The sequence below is a fragment of the Oryzias latipes genome, chromosome 1 (assembly GCF_002234675.1).
Source record: "Oryzias latipes chromosome 1, ASM223467v1".
Classification (NCBI taxonomy): Eukaryota; Metazoa; Chordata; class Actinopteri; order Beloniformes; family Adrianichthyidae; genus Oryzias; species Oryzias latipes.
In genome coordinates this window covers 16,552,055-16,568,448 of record NC_019859.2, presented here as the reverse complement: position 1 = coordinate 16,568,448, position 16,394 = coordinate 16,552,055, and the positions used below count along the sequence as shown (strand labels likewise).

Here is a 16,394-nt window from a genome sequence, read left to right as displayed (position 1 = left end):
AATGTTGATTAGTCACAGTTTATTGCATGGAAGAATGTGATCAAACAGCCACTAGGTGTCAGTGTTTGTTTCCTGACCCTCTCATAGAAATCTCATCATCTGATAGAAATTCCCATCAGTTTTTTGTGTGAAGACTTCAGAGAGCTATACCTCCAGCAGCCTGGAAAATACAGTGGATTTCAAAGGGTAGTGAAGACAATGTGAGCTTTTTGGGGCGGCCGTGGGGCAAAGGTAGAGCGGTCGACCTCTGATCGGAAGACTGCAGGTTCGGTTCCCAGTCTGCAATCCGATGAGTCAAGGTGTCCATGGGCAACACACTGAACCCTACATTGCTCCTGGTGGTTATAAGTTAGCGCTAGTGTTCGTCAGTGTGAAAGTGTGTGTGCATGGGTGAATGGGAGTGGGACTGTAAAGAGCTTTGGGCCTTCTGAAAAGTCAGTAAAGCACTATATAAGTATACACCATTTAAAAACAAATTAACCATTTCTCTGATACTTCATACATCTTACATTATGATTAACACAATTAAGATAATTAGAAAGTTTTATTTACAGACATCAGAAAAGCATTTGTGAAAAATTCTTTTTTATGTCTTAACGATTAGCATCAACAATAAAAAAAACTTGCATTTTACAAGCAAATTTGAGGTATTTTAAACTCAGGTACGTCTATTAAGAACTGCCCAAGGATTCATTTTAGTTAATTTGATAATATATTTAATAATTTTCAAAGGGAAATTTTAAATTATCAGCGAACTCTGGAGACAAGTATCAAAGTGTGTGTATAACAATATTTTTATTAACAAGGACGCTATTCTGAATTAAAAAGAAAACACAAAAGCGACTGAGCAAAGGTTGCTTCACAATTTTTCCGATAACGCAGCGTGCACACTGTGTAGATTTCAATTGAAAATTGTCAGTGCATTACAGGAAGAGTGTGTGTTTACGAATAATTTGGAAGTGTTTTCTTTTTCTTAGGGGTAATCTGGACTCCATAAGATAGCACAAGGGTTATTAGAGAACCATGAATTCAAAGCCTGGCTTTATGTCTTAGTTTGCTTTATTGCTACGCATAAATGTAAAAAAAGCTGGATAAACAGTTCATAAAGCCACATTTTTTTAAATCAATTCTTTAAAAAAAAAAAACAGACCAAAAGTATACAAAGCACCAAATTTATTCAGAGTCTGCATATTTACATCTCCAACCAGTTCTTTACAGGAATAACAAGCACATAATACAAAAAGAAGGACTTATAATACTATGTAGGAAATCACAAACTTGGCACTAGATGGAGATAAAGAGTGTAGTAAGTCAACACAATCATGTGAATCTGCTATAGAAAGAGAACATCTGACACAATCTGCCTTGTAGAGCTCACAATTCTAAAGTATTCAACATAAGGAGAAAATCTGTGAAACCTGCTGAGATTTTACCATCCATCTGTGTGAGAAACCAGAAAATACACTGACTGGTAAGGTAAAAATACAAGGAAGAAGCTTCATGATACAGTCTCATGGCAATGTTTGCATCAACAAAAACTGCTGGTGGCAGAGCCGGTGTGCTCTGCTTTCAAGTACTGCATGTAAGAAGGCTTTACATTAACTGTACACTCACTTCAGTGTCATTAAGAGGAGTCAACATGCTGCTGAAAATCACTTGTATCCAGTAACAACTTGCATTTTGAAAGCCAATAAAAGGTACAGATGCAAAAGTTGCTGATATAACCGATAAGGCATGGCACCAGATTCCTTTTTTTACAGAGCTGCTTTTGGTCAAACATGATAAATATTTAGAAATCAAATAATTTTTAGGAGATGCCACCTTCAAAACTGTTTCTGACCATGTAAAATAGCCAGTAATAAGCAAAGATGAATGACCGCTGTGAGGTTTATCTCCTGCTTTTGATTAAAGTGCTTAAGTTGGTATTTTCTGTACATGCAACATCAGTGTATTTGATTTTTTTTTGTTTCTGACAGACCGCCCTTTAAATTCTACATTATAAACAAACGCGTTATTGAATCTTAACTGAATGCTTCATAGCTTTAGGGAAAGCATATTTAAGCAGCCAACAAAGTGCTTATCAGTCAGTTCACTCGAATACATTAAACAAAACCTGTAAAACACTTCATGGAATTCTTTTGAGTGAACCGATGTCTCATCAGTGCACAAAAGGCGTTCAGTGCATTTCCAGAATTTTCTTTGCGTTTGGACACAATCCTTTCATGCAGCTGTTTAAAGTGCAGCTGTGAAGACTTATAAAGCTAACACTCATGTGTAACGCAGCACAACGCCTTCATTCCTCCACACAGCTGCTACCATCAGAGCTGTGGAACTGTGACGAATTGAACTGCATTTGTTTATATTATAACATATCAGAGCTACACTTCATGTTCAGAGGTTGCACTTCTTCAGGAAAATCTCTATAAGTTCTTATTTAATTTCTATATACATATGATTTACTTTTCTTTTTGTCTCTCAATGCTGACATCCAGACTGCACAAAGTTCTGTGGGTAAAAAAAAAACCTTAGCTCACAGATCCAATAAGTTTGCTGGTTGGTTAAAATGCTGGTTGAATATAAGATCTGTTATTTCTTACCTTATTACATCCACTTTGCTGACCAAAGGTTTGTTAAGGTCTTAGGTGTATAAACTGCACAAAGAAAGAGAATGATTAACAATGGGTACCTATAAGGAGCAGAATGGGGCAAAAGAATGTGATCAAATCAGGAATGTGGATTAGATTTTGTTCGGTCATGTGAAATTTATGGACGAGTAAACCATCCAGGCTGCATCATGCCTTTCCCCAACAATGGCTAGGATAGGCACCAGCATCCCTGTGACTCCAATAGGGTTTGGATGGATGGATGGATGGATGGATGGATGGATGGATGGATGGATGGATGGATGGATGGATGGATGGATGGATGGATGGATGGATGGATGGATGGATGGATGGATGGATGGATGGATGGATGGATGGATGGGCAACTGATTCATCACCGCCAATGTGCGTTCAAGCAGCCATTTCCAATAAAAAGGCAATGTACGTGTGTTTAAAAATCCGCGTTTAGGGCTTCCGTGTTTAAAACTCTTGGGTTCACGCTTGACTCCACAAGCTTTTACGTATGTTTTAACAAAACGCATGGCCATTTATTGGGCGTTAAATGTTAAACTAGTTGAACTTTGACCAATCAGGGACTCCAATTTGATAGTGACATATGGATGGCGCCCCCTTTCAAACAAAGATATACTTTTTAACCTCCTGTCTTTTTTTCTTTAGTTAACCAAAAACATTCACGCCTGCCTGTAAAGCTCCAGTAAATTTGCCACCATACTTTGTGTTAAACCCATTATTTTCTTGAATATTAACAAACTAACTGATTTATCTGTCAATGGACTTTGCCCAATAGTAGCTGGCTCTTTGATCCTGAAAGCAACTTAGGGGGACTAAAGATGAATGGATGGATCCGTCAATAGAACCCGTACATTTCTAAATAAGTAATGTATTGGGCTAATAAAATCAGTCATCAGTGGTTGATTCCTAGAAAAGATTTTCTCTTTTTTTATTTGTAGAAACCATTAAGAAGCTTTAAGGATGAAGTAACCTTAATAATCATTATCTCCAAATATCTACCTTATTTTTTACCTTCTCAAGGTCTATTGGCATATTTGTCATTTGGCAGTGTGAAGGTAACGGGACCTCAATGACCTCTCTCTCAAAAAGGATGTTTTAAAACTCAGTATCCTCGCATCCACTTTAAAAGCTGCCAAATCGGATTCATGGGTTTAGAATGAGGAAATCTGCCGGAGCATGAAGTGAAGGGACAGATATGCAGATATATTTTATTTTCCAAGTGTGTAAAACTGCTCCGTTGTACTACTGAAGTCAAACCCATCTTTTTAAAATATTTTTACGGACTTGACTTTTTTCTGAAAACTTTGCTAAAAGCCAGTTAGCTAATCCTTAATGCCATCAGCCGACTGTAGTGACGTGTTCATGGTGTCATCAAGGAAATCATTTCTGATGGTGAATGAGTTTAGCTGCCAGGTTATCTATTCCCACCAACACTCTATAAGTCTGATAACTAATCAAGATTGCACCATGGGTGAGTAATGTGCATCTACCAGAGTTGGATCTGAACTTGGAACCTATGACATCACTATTAGATGCAACCCACAGTGTTTGAATCCACTTTTTTTTTTATTGTGTTACATACCTAATTGCACAGACAGAACAAATGCATAATATTGCGTCGCCTGGATGTTTTCATTTACTTCAGTAGTGAATACTGTGGCCAAAAACCTGGGACTCGGTTTGTAAAACTAACACCCTCTTCACAATGTGTTATTTGGGCTGAACTACAGTTCATTTATTGAGATAATTTGCTTTATGACCAAAGAGAAGTGTGTAAGTTATGTAAATGTATCAAGCAAACCCAAACAACTATTTGCAAAAATCAATCCATCCCAGCTGTCTGTAAAGGCATAACGCAACCTGGATCAACCTCCAGTTCATTACAGATTTAGAAAAGATCTTGTTGAAAAAGGTTGTGCAGGATCGAAGAAAGGCCCTTAGCAGTGCATGATTATTAGCTAGCTGGTTTTCTTAAATCACATTTCCTAAAACAAGCATGGGTTATAAAATGTTTCTAGTCTACCCTGCTCTCGACAGTGCAGTGTAAGAGTCAAAAAATGAAAATATTAGGCGTCATTGGAATTTTCCACACAACAAAAGGGTCTGGCAGACAATTCCAGTGTGAGTTTGGCCAGAAACTAACAACCTGGTCGTAGGCTTAGGCCTAAAGACTTTGTTTAAACTCACAAAAATTAACTTTGGAGTATTTCAAACGACAAGCAAGTTCCTGTTGATCAGTAATCAATTAGGAGCTTTTAAGTTTTTCGCTCGTCACTTTGTAACATTATATCATCATTTGAAAGCAAAAATAAGGCATAGAGGCAGAAAAATAAATTCTGAACTGAAAATAATGCAATTTAATTTTTTTAACAGAACATTCTGATGCTTATGGCATTACAGGGTCACTGATACATTATTGCTTAGTTTCTAAATAAAACAGAGTTTGTGAAAATAAATAATTATCACATACCAACTCTCTCTCACAGCATCAATGTCGCTCACAAGATTCTGTGCCAAACATATGCCGAAGATCTAAAACCAGATAGAAATCAGATATATTAGGGGCATTTTAAGTATTAGAGGAGAAGAAATGCCAGCTAGTACACCAGTATTACCTGTAGTAATGCAATTCCAATAAAGATGCCTGCCACCACGGTCAGGTTGTCCTGAAGCCATTTCTCAAACTGGGGAACACAGCCTTTTATGTAAATGAAGGTCCTCTGCTCCGAGTCCTGACAGAAAAATTCAAGACTTCAACAACCAGTCATGCCTCGCATGTTTAATGAACGCTTCCCTTTTTCACACTGAGGTCTCTTCTAAAGTCATTTGTTGTATGGCCCCATAAAAAAAACTTCATACTTACTGAAAGTGAAGAGTTTGTTCTTACATATGGTACAGTGGAGACTGGCCAAAGAGAATGATGGGGGGAGGGGGTTCAATTAGTGTCACATTGCTGCTGCATGAGCAATCCCAAAGTACCAATGCAGGCAGCTGCTGTGTTTTGGAAAGTGAGGAGCTGGAAACCCCTCTGCAACGGGGGTGTAACGGATGACATCATGCAGTCTAGCCGACAGCCTTATAGGCAAAGTATGCTGAAGTGCGTCAATATGACTCCTTTAGACCCATGGTAACGTGTCTGATGAAAGCCTATCTTGTATTTCTAGAATTGACTTTATCACTCACTGTTTTTGCGCGGATGTCGTATCCACACTGAGTGTTGATGACATCCTCCTGCAAAGGAAACCTTTTCAGAATATGATCATATTAAGTGGAAAATTACACTAAAAAATCAGAAATATGAAATATATCTTTTTTCTTTATTAAAATAAAACCAAGGTGATTTGTTTAAAAAAACAAAGGACTTTAATCTGGTAAATTGGTCAAGAAAACCATTAAAATCTAATGAAATTATGTTGTACACTATAATTTTTAATCAGTTTTGGATTCTGTCACTTGCTAAAAGATTTCATTTCCGTGTAAAAAATCTATTTGAAATGGTTTATATGCAGAAGAAACATAAGCAGCCATAAAATGAAGATTGACATGGTTAGTGTGCGACTTAAACAGTTTTTTTTAATTAAAATATGTTTTTTTCCTTTTTTTTCTGTCAGAGCATGACCTCCGTGGAACAGGATGTTCTCAGCTTATCAGTAGAATTCTCACGGCAACTCTCATTAGAAATAATTGTTTTTCTTCTGAGTTTTACAATGAAAGGCAGTATTTTTTTCTGCCAAAACATTTTCTTCAGGGTCTTTTCCCTTCCGCCTTCAGGCTTTGCTGTGCTGGCAGAGTAAAGGAGGACTAAACACTGAAAACTCTGCGTCTTGGACGCCAGCCGTGACAGTTGACAACGTCAGGCTGCCTTTTGGAGATAAGAAGGATATCTGTCACCAGAAAGACAACGTCCTGTGCAGCTAGCAGCGCTCTGGAAATGTAGCAACTCAGCAAGTTAGTAGAAATGGGCCTCCAGTGCAGCACAAAGGCGTACCGCTGGATCTTTGGTGCAGCAGGAAAACGGCACTCCGCATTTCTCACGGCTTGGATTTGAGTCGGTGCAGTTAAAGTAGATGTTCAAATTCCAGTCATCAGCTCCGAAAGCCCCACAGCACTCCCACTGCAACGTCGAAGAGAAACTTGCATGTAAATCAGTACATGCGGAATACCAAACAGAAGAAACCTGCAAATATTAGACTTAAATCAACCAAAAGAATGAAGAAACTGCTCTCACGTATTCCTGGGTGAAGTCAATAAGGTTTTGCAAATCAATGTCGTCTCTGTAAGCTCGGATGTTGTTGTTGATGAAAAAGTTCAGCTGATCCTTGATCCAGTCTTTGAAAACAAAAGCAAGGACTCCAGCAGTCAGCTCCAGAAAGAAGATGATACCCAAGAAGACGGAGAACTAAAAAAAAAAAATAATAAAATACCAGAAATATCAGAAATCTACAGTTTCCATCAGAAAACATTGCCGAAAAATATGAAACCAGAGAGGAACATACAAACTTGAGCAGAAATGAGTTTTCCCGTAACGCTCCTATACAACCGGCAAAACCGAGGATGAACATGACACCACCCACCACGAGGAAGAGCCAGACGGGGTCGAAGCCCCCCAGATCAGTAATGGAAGAGATGTTAGAGAGAACACCCTGGTAAGGAAGGGAAGAAAAAAGGCTAAAGTGGTTAAAAAGTAATGACATGCTATAAAATTCCACTGTTGTTTTTTCACAGTATGCAGCTGTGGGTGTCTGAGGTTCCTCTGAGGTTTGTGTTGGTCCCTTCTTTGAAAATTCTACCACTGTCCTAAATCTGATAAAACTGATGTCTTCAATTCATGAGTTACCTCCTCCTACAATCGTTTTGTATCCTAGTGGTTGCAAAAAGAAATTAGTCATTAGAATGTTGCTTTAAACTGAACAGACAGAGGAATCAGAGAGAAAAAGTAACATTTTTTAATAAATTGTTATAAAGTAAATAAAACAAAGTTTCCTGCACTTCCCTCCAATCCAAATACTATGCTGAGTTATGTTCTGACGTTTTTAAACAGTCAAAAGAGTGTTGGCTGCAGTTAAACAATGTGTGTGTTGATGAGTGTATAGTACAACTTGGAGAAATTGGGGAGGGGGGGTGTGTTGTGGTTGAAGAAAGGGGATCATATTTTCTATCATTTTAATTCTGGCATCAGTTTGAGGAATTTAGGTTCAAATGACTGACAAATAATTAAAATAAACTATTTTTTTAACCTCTTCTGGAGTTACAGCAAGTCTCAACATGGTTCAAATAAATCTTAATAGTTCTCAGACGAGGAAAACAAAGATGTACATGGATCTATTTGTCTGCAAGTCGATGCATCAGAATAGTGTGGAGCAGGGAGCTTGTGGCCTGCTAGTTATAGATTTTACATAATAACTACAAGCTTTTTCAAACAGCACTTTTTTTTGTCTGGTCCTGATAACCAACAATTTAAATAAAGAAATACTCAGAACACACAATTTTTATCTTAAAATGTTGCAAGAACATGTTGAAATCACCAACAAACATGAAGGAATTTTGTGTCTCTTTACAAAATCAGAAAAGCAAAATATCTGATTCCCCTTTTGTCCAAAAATTAAAACACAAAAAGATATAATTATCAGGATAAAAAATTGGAATTACCAAAAAAGCTAAGATATCTATGTTTTTGAATTAATATTATTTATTTATTTTTTGCAAGAAAGACATCAATAGCTGACTAAAGTTTTCACAACATTCATGATCACATCTGTAAGAAATAAGATCATTTTTAAAATTGGTAAAGTTCAGTAAAGTCTGAGTCCTGTTATGAGACAGCAAATGAATGCATGAACGGTGTCACATACGCTTAGAGTCCATTGTTTCCACGGAAAACATGACATTCCTGTCTGACTCTGGAAAGGCTCTCTGGCATTCAACGAAGACGGACATGCATGAATTAGAAGGAACCCTACGGCAGGAACCCTACGGCATGCTGGTTAAGTGCAGGTGTGAAAGAGAAGACAACTAAACAACAACAGATGTGCCCTGCCCACCTTTTCACTCCATGCCCACAATCCAATGCCAAGGAACGCCACACCGAGGAACTGACAGAGAAGAAGAGACAAGGACAGCCGCGTTATTATGCAGCATGAATTCATCCCACCATAACATATGGGGAACAGCCTCAAAGTTTCCAGGCAATGCTCCATATTTCCTGTCTATTAGCAGAACATGGAGGACTCTAAAACATGAGAAAGCATTTTCAAATAATTACAGAAACCGGAACAACCACTCCCAGCAATTAATAAAGGCTTCCAATACCTAAAATTATCTATCTATCTATCTATCTATCTATCTATCTATCTATCTATCTATCTATCTATCTATCTATCTATCTATCTATATAATCTTATTCAAATCTACTTAAGTTTTTCTCCGTAAATGCTTCGAGACAGCTAAGCTCATTTACAATTTATCACTTTTTTTTTGTATGTTAAGAAACTTTCAATTTCTAAGGCGCGAATATTTTTACATGAAAAAGAAAATGTATGTATTAAAGGTGTAAGAATCCATTTTAACAACAATTTGATTTATATCATCATTAGTTGGTTTCCGATACAATTCATAGTTCATAATTATTCATTTTGAATGATCCGATTGACTGACCTAAAATGGACTCAGGACATATTTAGCTAAAACCTCAGTCAGTGTGACTCAGAAAAAAATACCTGGGTACTGAACAGTGCAGGTGAAGTTTTCCCACATTTCGTGGAAGATATTTAGCTTTAAATTAAATATGGGTACAAGTAACCCTTGTGCTATCTTAGATGACCCCCCCCCACCCCTTACTTTGACGTGTTCTCCCTACCGTGTACATGGACACCAGTGAAGATAACAAATCATTTAAGAAAAAAGGTTCAGCGCACTGTATAGTGGGTCTAGATGACCCAACTCCCAATGTTAAAGTGCCTAGGATAGCACAAGGGTTAAGCAAGAATTAATGGCAAATCCATTCACATTTTAGTTTCCTGAAGTTCAATCCACTTGTTTTTCCACACCCAAACAGAACAGAATTTGAACATTCAAAGTGTTTCCACACATTGGACTGGAATGATGGCTTGATCAGTTTTTGCTGTCATCACGTGTGTTGTCTACTGTGATTTTTAAAGTTACAGTAAAATAAACCTATGTGTCTCAATCTAAATGGTATTTTCTAGTATCGATTAATTTCAATTTTAAAAGCATTTCTGATGGTTTAGGTCGATTTAGTTATTAAATTGTTTTAGACAGATCGATCTGATTGGATCGTAGGAATATAAATAATATCCTCAACTCTGTTTATTTGACAGGCCTTCTTCCATTTACCAAAAGAAGGGGGGGAAGCTATGAATGGAATGATGACTGAAGCAGAAACGCTGATCAGCTAAAACAACACGCCGCCAGGTGGGTTTAAAGCTGCTGACAGCTGAAGGCCCCGCAGTGAAACGCTCCCCACGCACGACAGGACAGGAGGCGTTTGTTTTCCTTCGCAGGTTTCCCACGAACGATCAAATCCAATGACAGCCGTTTTCTCCGGCCTGCTCCCACAACAAAAGCCGAGGAGTGTCATTGTGGATGGATGGATGTTGGGTGGATTAGGAAAAATGACCATTAGGAAAACAAAAACCCATTGATTTAAGAAAAAGAAAAAGAAAGTAACGTCGAGTTTATGCTTAACGAGGCCCCGAAGACCCAAAACAAGAGACTTACCCAGAATATAATGTTGAATCCGAAGATGAAGTACTTGATGCAGCAGCTCACCTCGTGAGCCTTGAAATGCTTTCCCGAGATCATCTGGAAGGATCTGCTCTGGTCCTCGCGCCAGGAACGGATCACATCGAAGCCTCGGTATTGTTTGACAGGTCTCTGGAGGAAACACCCTTTAGTGTAATGATGATGATGATGATGATGATGATGATGATGGTCAGCAAAGAAACGCACTGTCAGTTCATTTAGCGCCTCGATGGGAGCATTGCGCTGATCCCGCAGAAAAAAGGGGGGGGGGGGCACAGTCAGAGCCCGTAGCTGGCCAGAAGAGACCCGCAGTTCTCTCGCGGAGGTTCTTACCGTGACATGAATCCACCCCGTGATCCAAACCCACGGACTTCCATCTGACCCGCAGTTTCCACAACAGACATGGCCGATGTTAAAGCGACATTTGCTGCAGCCAATCAGAGTCTTTCTCAGTCTGAGTGGGCGGGACTTCCTCTCTCTTCTGTGCGTTAGCATTGAAATAGATCACAAATGTGTTTAAAATGAAAAACAGGTGCAAAAAATAAACATATAGCTCTAAGGAAAAATAAAAAAAGACCTTTCGTTATTTCATAACATATATTTTCTGTTTTAACAAAGAAGACATTTTTCTTTAAAAGAAATCTAAAATTTGAAGTGTATTTATCAACTCAATAGACTTCTAAAGAGACAGTAATTCTTTTTTTTAACACATTCGGCCAAAAAACAAAAATGCAAATGACAAAAAACGTATGTATTTAGGGACATCTCCAGGTGGGACACAATCAGTGAGAAGTGAAATGACTGTGGAAACTAGGAGTTTTCTTTGTACACATATGGCAATCACCCATTTAGACCTGATTTCAATTGGATTTTATTTTGACTTTCCAAATAATCAGATCTGTCTGAAACTTATTTTGTGCCTTTTATGGCAGCTGTTGCACCTCAGTCCTCTCTCTCTCAATATCCATGTTATTTGTTTTAACCCATAGTTGTAGGGTGCTGTTGAGCGAAGAAATTCCATTTTTTTTTTCTTTACTGCTTTGCAAGCCCATCGCTAAAAAAAAATGAAGTATGCTGATTAGTGGGTGTCGTTCTCTCAGCATCTTCAGAACTGAATCAAGGTGGGCCCAGATGACGACAGGGTCATGCCTTCTTGGGGGTGATATGGAGCAGAAGATGAGTGGTGGTTGTTCACCAAGCATGGGCTTGTGAACCGCCAAAATGCAGATTGTATAGCTTCACTGAACTTGCATGAGTAATTTTTGCTAAAATCTAAATGCAAGAGGGACTCGTTTTACGTCAAGCTGCAACTGAGCTTCCTGTAGGCATCAAACTGCCACTTCATGTTGGAAACATGACAGCTAAAATGGAGTAGCCTCTCTTGGAAATCTGTGTTGAAGTCATACTCTGTAGTTGTCTCCCTTTTCACTGTGATACTACCCAAAAGGGTTTGAGACGGCAAAAAGAGGTGTATGAAATGTTGCTTATCTCATATATAAATTCTTCATTGTATCAGTAAGCAACCTTTACTGATATAAACTGTTATTGTTATACAATGTCAGTAGGAGCTGTTGTAATGTGACATTATCAGCTTGTTGCAATAAACTATCAAAATGTCCTTCCTGTCCTGAACCATGTCCACCCTGTTATAAGGCTTGCTGACAGGGTGGACACTGACAGGGTGGGACATTTTTGGTTAATGTTAGCATTTATTGAGTACATTGTGGATCTTCACTTAGCTACATGATTCAGTTCGCAAGCAGACTGTGTACTGTTTCCCTCATATTTTGAATTCAGGAAAGGCTTTTTTATTAAAAGATATTTCAACATAACAGGGTGGATATGTTAAGCTTGACAACATCTGACTACACACCTATGGTAATATGATTAAAATTACTAAACAAAAGTGTAAATATTTACTCTGCAAATAGCCACTGGTTTAGTCTCCAGTGAAGAAAGACAAAATGCTGGTTGTGATGTATATTAAAACATTAGCAGGTTTTTTAAAGAGACTGTTATCCCAAAATGACACAGTGGACAGCAATGTCAGGGACTATGGAGTCCTATTTTGTTCTTAATTAAATAAATAAATATGAACTCATGCAGATACACAATCAACCAAAAAATCTCTCATAAATATATAAAAAGATCATGAAATTGTGAAAAACCTGCACACAGATTTTAAATTAGCCATTATATTGTTCAATATATTTCATTTTGCTTTAAAAACCTGTTCATTGCTTTAAAACAGCATTTTAAAATAATCATTTTTTTAGAAGCTCAGATTTCAAAATCAATATTTTCCAAAGTATCTTTGTTTTTATTTCACATTGCTGTTTTTCAGAATGACTTATTTATTTCATGGAGATCTTTTTCATCAGAATAAGTCTGTCTATCAATCAGTGAAAGTGGGCGGGATCTATCGCACATTGGCTGATCCCTGGAAATCGACTCATATTCCTAGATACCTGCTCAGCGATGTGCCAGTCAGAGAGATAACATACTTCAGAGATATCCACATGGCTTTGCTGACATTTGAGGATCAAATGGAGACAAACTATTTGTATGCTGCAGAAGATGCAAACATGGACGACTCTGTTTTTTGTAGTTTGAGTCAGGAGTCTCCTGACTCTTGTTCTCACGCGATTCAGAGCTCTTCTCTGCTCAGCAGCTAACACAGCTCTGCTTTTTTTTCTAATCAACTTTATTGCACATTATGCCATTTTACAAGGATGTACTTTTAGGTATGCAATAAAAAACACAACTGCAAATATCAAATACACATCTGTAACAACACAGCTCTGCTGTCTGTGCGCACAGATCTATTCTGACGTCACATCGTGCCTTACACTGCGTCGGCATATGAATATGAGTCGACTGACAGACAGACCAGGCAGCTGCGGAAAGCGGAACAAGCCTGCTCGGGCCTCCTGAACCTTCTGATGTTTGTTTCTCTTTCAGCTTTTCCCATCAGGGGTCGCCACAGCGAACGAGTCGCATGGTAAACTTGGCAATGCCCTTCCTGACACAACCCTCTTAAAGCAACCAGGCTTGGGACCGGCACAGAAGTAGAGAAGGGAACAGGGAGCAGCCCGGATTCGAACCCTGGTTTCACGGACGGAAGGCGCCGCACGAGCTAAACTTGCTATTTGTGTAACACAGATGGTATGGTGTCGGGTTTCAAGCAAACAGTCTGGGCTCTTTTCTAAATGTGTTTCCACAAATGTTTTGAACATAGCCAGACTGTATTGCTAGTTGGTACCACAGTGATCCATCTGGGTTAGCTCTTTTGATAGTGTAGGAAATAATCTGTCGCTTTGAGATTACTTTCCTTGCGTGTTCAAAAAAGTCGAGAAGAAGAAACCACGGGATACGACCGGATTAAGTTTAACAAATTTATTCCCTAACAATATTTCTAAAAACAGAGTAAAACAAAATAAAACAGACATCTGGGTTCTCAAAGTTTCAGAGCTTGTACAGCGCAAAATTACCAACGTCTTAACATGCCAGCCTGTTGAGAACAAAGGAAAGTTCCTTGAGTGCAGACTTTTAAACAGGTGGTCAGAATCTCCTCCTCTGGAAGGAAGATGGGCACTGTATCTCCGCCTCTGGCCGCTCGGATTAGCCGGCAGGGAGCCTGCAAACTTCCTTAGTCCATACCTTGAGTCAGCATCTGTTTCCCGCGTCTGCTGTCCAGGAGGTCTCCTCACAGACTGACATGGTCCCGCAACCAAATGGCTCCCCAGGTGGTCCCTAACAGGTGACCGGAACTTCCTATCAGCCAGTAGACAATAAACCTTTGTTCCCCACACGTGAGCAGATGTCTGAAGCAGTTCCCAGGGATTGAATCAGTCTCAGAGATGATTGATTTATGATCCATGTCAGACCTACAGCCAAGCCTTTCAGATGGTCTTAGAAGATCATAGGCTACGTTCACACTGCAGGCTGAAACGACCCAATTCCAAATTTTTTGCCCCTAAGGGGCCCAAGTCCAATCTTTTCATGTCAGTCTGAATGACACAGATCCGATCTTTTCAATTGCGACCCAGGCCACTTGGGTTTGCCGTCCTGAATCCGAAACGTAGCCGATCTTTTCAATTGTGACCGCCTTCTGACCGGCCAGGCCACCTAAATCCGAATCGTACGTCATTGATACGCAACAAACGTCATCATTCTGCGTTGAAATAGGTGGGAACGAGACCACAGCGGACGATGCTGCAGAGACCCGTCAGTGGAAGGGAAGCGAAGTCACGGATTGGATTAATATTTGGGGTTACAGCTCTATTCAGGCCAAACTCCAGGGCTCATATCGCAACCGGGCGGTCTTTGAAAAAAATTAACAGCTAAATTTGACGTTAAGACGTTGAACATTTCTCGCGAGTACTTTTTTTTCTTTCTCCCCTTCCCGACCGTGGTCAGAAGCGCGGGGGACCCAAGGCGGATCCTCCTCCTCATCCCTGTTCTGACCCTTAGATTCTCCAGGATTCTCCGGAATGGGTTAATAAAGAGTCCATAGCATTTATTCTGGGGGAAACCTTCTTTTATTACCGTTGTCCTTCCTCCGTAACACACAACATGAATACGCGCACACACTGCCGCCCCCCCATTCTCTCCCGCTGCACGCGCTCTTTTCCTGTCCCTTACACAAACGCGCGCGTGCGTGGGCCCAATACATTCCACAACAGTGGTTACAGACGATCCCGGCTCCAATGCCTTCTTAAAAATGGGAAGATTGTTATTGTGCTGGCTCCTTTGGGAAAATAAATTTATTAATGAAAAAAGAGCTCCGCTGTTGACAACACTTGTTGACATCCATGTTAACGTAAGCTACTTCCGCAAACAACGAGTGACGTCATTCGACGTTGAGTACTCTTCTGCGCATGCGGGTCAACTCTGGGTCGTTTCACGGTCACACTGTAGATCACAAAAGTTCGGATTTACTTGGAAATGTGAACGGTCTAGCAAATAATTCGGATTTTTTCAAAAAATCGGAATTGAGCATTAAGCCCTGCAGTGTGAACGTAGCCAAAGACTGTTTCTGCTGAAGGAAGATGAGTTTGGAGCTCCAGCCCTAAAACCTCTTTACATATGCAATGTTCAGGAAGCCCCTTTGAAATTCAAAGTACGGGAACCACACACAGTAAACCTGAAAGAGAACCTTCAATGAAATAAAGATAAGATAAAAAGCCTAAGAGAAATAAAGACCAAAAAAATATAAATTCCTTCAATAGCTAAGGTCCACTTTTTCCTTAAGTCTGAATCCATTGGAAACCTGCAAGAAAAATTCAGTCACTGAGTCAGAAATGTATAAATCTATATTACTATAATAGCCTAGTATGCTGTATATACAGGTTTAGCAAAATAAAATGTACATTTATTTCGACAGCAAATTATCCGTACATCATGCAGCATGTTGATAACAGCCCTGCAGCATCATGCATGTCAACATGTGTATGATTAATGAAGCCCCTGCAGCATTATAAGAAAAAAATGATAGTCCTTACCTGTGAAATGATATACCTTCCTCCTTCATGGACTCAGTTCTCTGATTTTGGCAGTTGAAACCCGCACAATGAACTGGTATTATGCAAAAAATGTGTTCACATGCATGCACTGCAGTAGTAACTCGACCTCACCAAGATGGCGGTGCTCTCCTCCCATGAGGAACCACGTGATGTCTCCTCTAGTGATATAACTCATTGGGATTAACATATTTGAGTTGACTGTCAGGCTCTTGCTTACACAGCCTACGGGCATTAAAGACAGGAAAATCCACAAAGAAAAAGTTAAAAAAAAGAATTTGAGTAATGTGGCTTAAATTCATTGAGAGGCTACATACTTTTAAATGTTGCTAATTTTCATGGGAGCTGTGTGGAAGTTAATGACAATATGAAAAACACATATTTTCAGAACCCGAAAGGATTCGTTTTATGCAAATAGTTTTGACATATAAATAAGTGAGATTATCCTACATTACCCATAATGCCTATCACACGG

At 39.2% G+C, this 16,394-nt stretch overlaps 1 protein-coding gene across 4 annotated transcripts; it reads right to left on the bottom strand.

The window, feature by feature from the left end:
- Positions 1–1,156: 1,156 nt before the first annotated feature.
- On the bottom strand, positions 1,157–10,855 carry LOC101171632 (tetraspanin-5). 4 transcript variants are annotated; one of them, XM_004084296.4, is made up of 12 exons: positions 10,731–10,855; positions 10,605–10,640; positions 10,374–10,529; positions 8,678–8,728; positions 7,133–7,279; positions 6,865–7,035; positions 6,625–6,750; positions 5,820–5,867; positions 5,252–5,368; positions 5,107–5,168; positions 2,598–2,651; positions 1,157–2,505 (listed from the first exon to the last, which is right to left on the bottom strand). In XM_004084296.4, the coding sequence occupies exons 3-11, from the start codon at positions 10,455–10,457 to the stop codon at positions 2,639–2,641; spliced, it is 819 nt and encodes a 272-aa protein (XP_004084344.2). In that variant the 5' UTR covers positions 10,458–10,529; positions 10,605–10,640; positions 10,731–10,855; the 3' UTR covers positions 1,157–2,505; positions 2,598–2,638. The 4 variants fall into 4 exon arrangements, with proteins under 4 accessions (XP_004084344.2, XP_011490812.2, XP_020555356.2 ...); XM_011492510.3 differs by lacking the exon at positions 10,605–10,640; XM_020699697.2 differs by lacking the exon at positions 10,605–10,640 and having other exon boundaries at positions 10,374–10,543; positions 10,731–10,800.
- Positions 10,856–16,394: the final 5,539 nt, after the last annotated feature.

What these genes read in the sequence shown, in the direction of transcription:
- LOC101171632 (XM_004084296.4), bottom strand. Translation starts at nt 10,457, where the DNA reads ATGATCTCGGGAAAGCATTTCAAGGCTCACGAGGTGAGCTGCTGCATC. An exon ending in TGTGGGCATGGAGTGAAAAG is followed by an intron (nt 7,280 to 8,677) that starts GTGGGCAGGGCA and finishes CTTCCTTACCAG; the next exon opens with GGTGTTCTCTCTAACATCTC. An exon ending in GCTGCACCAAAGATCCAGCG is followed by an intron (nt 5,868 to 6,624) that starts GTACGCCTTTGT and finishes TTTCCTTTGCAG; the next exon opens with GAGGATGTCATCAACACTCA.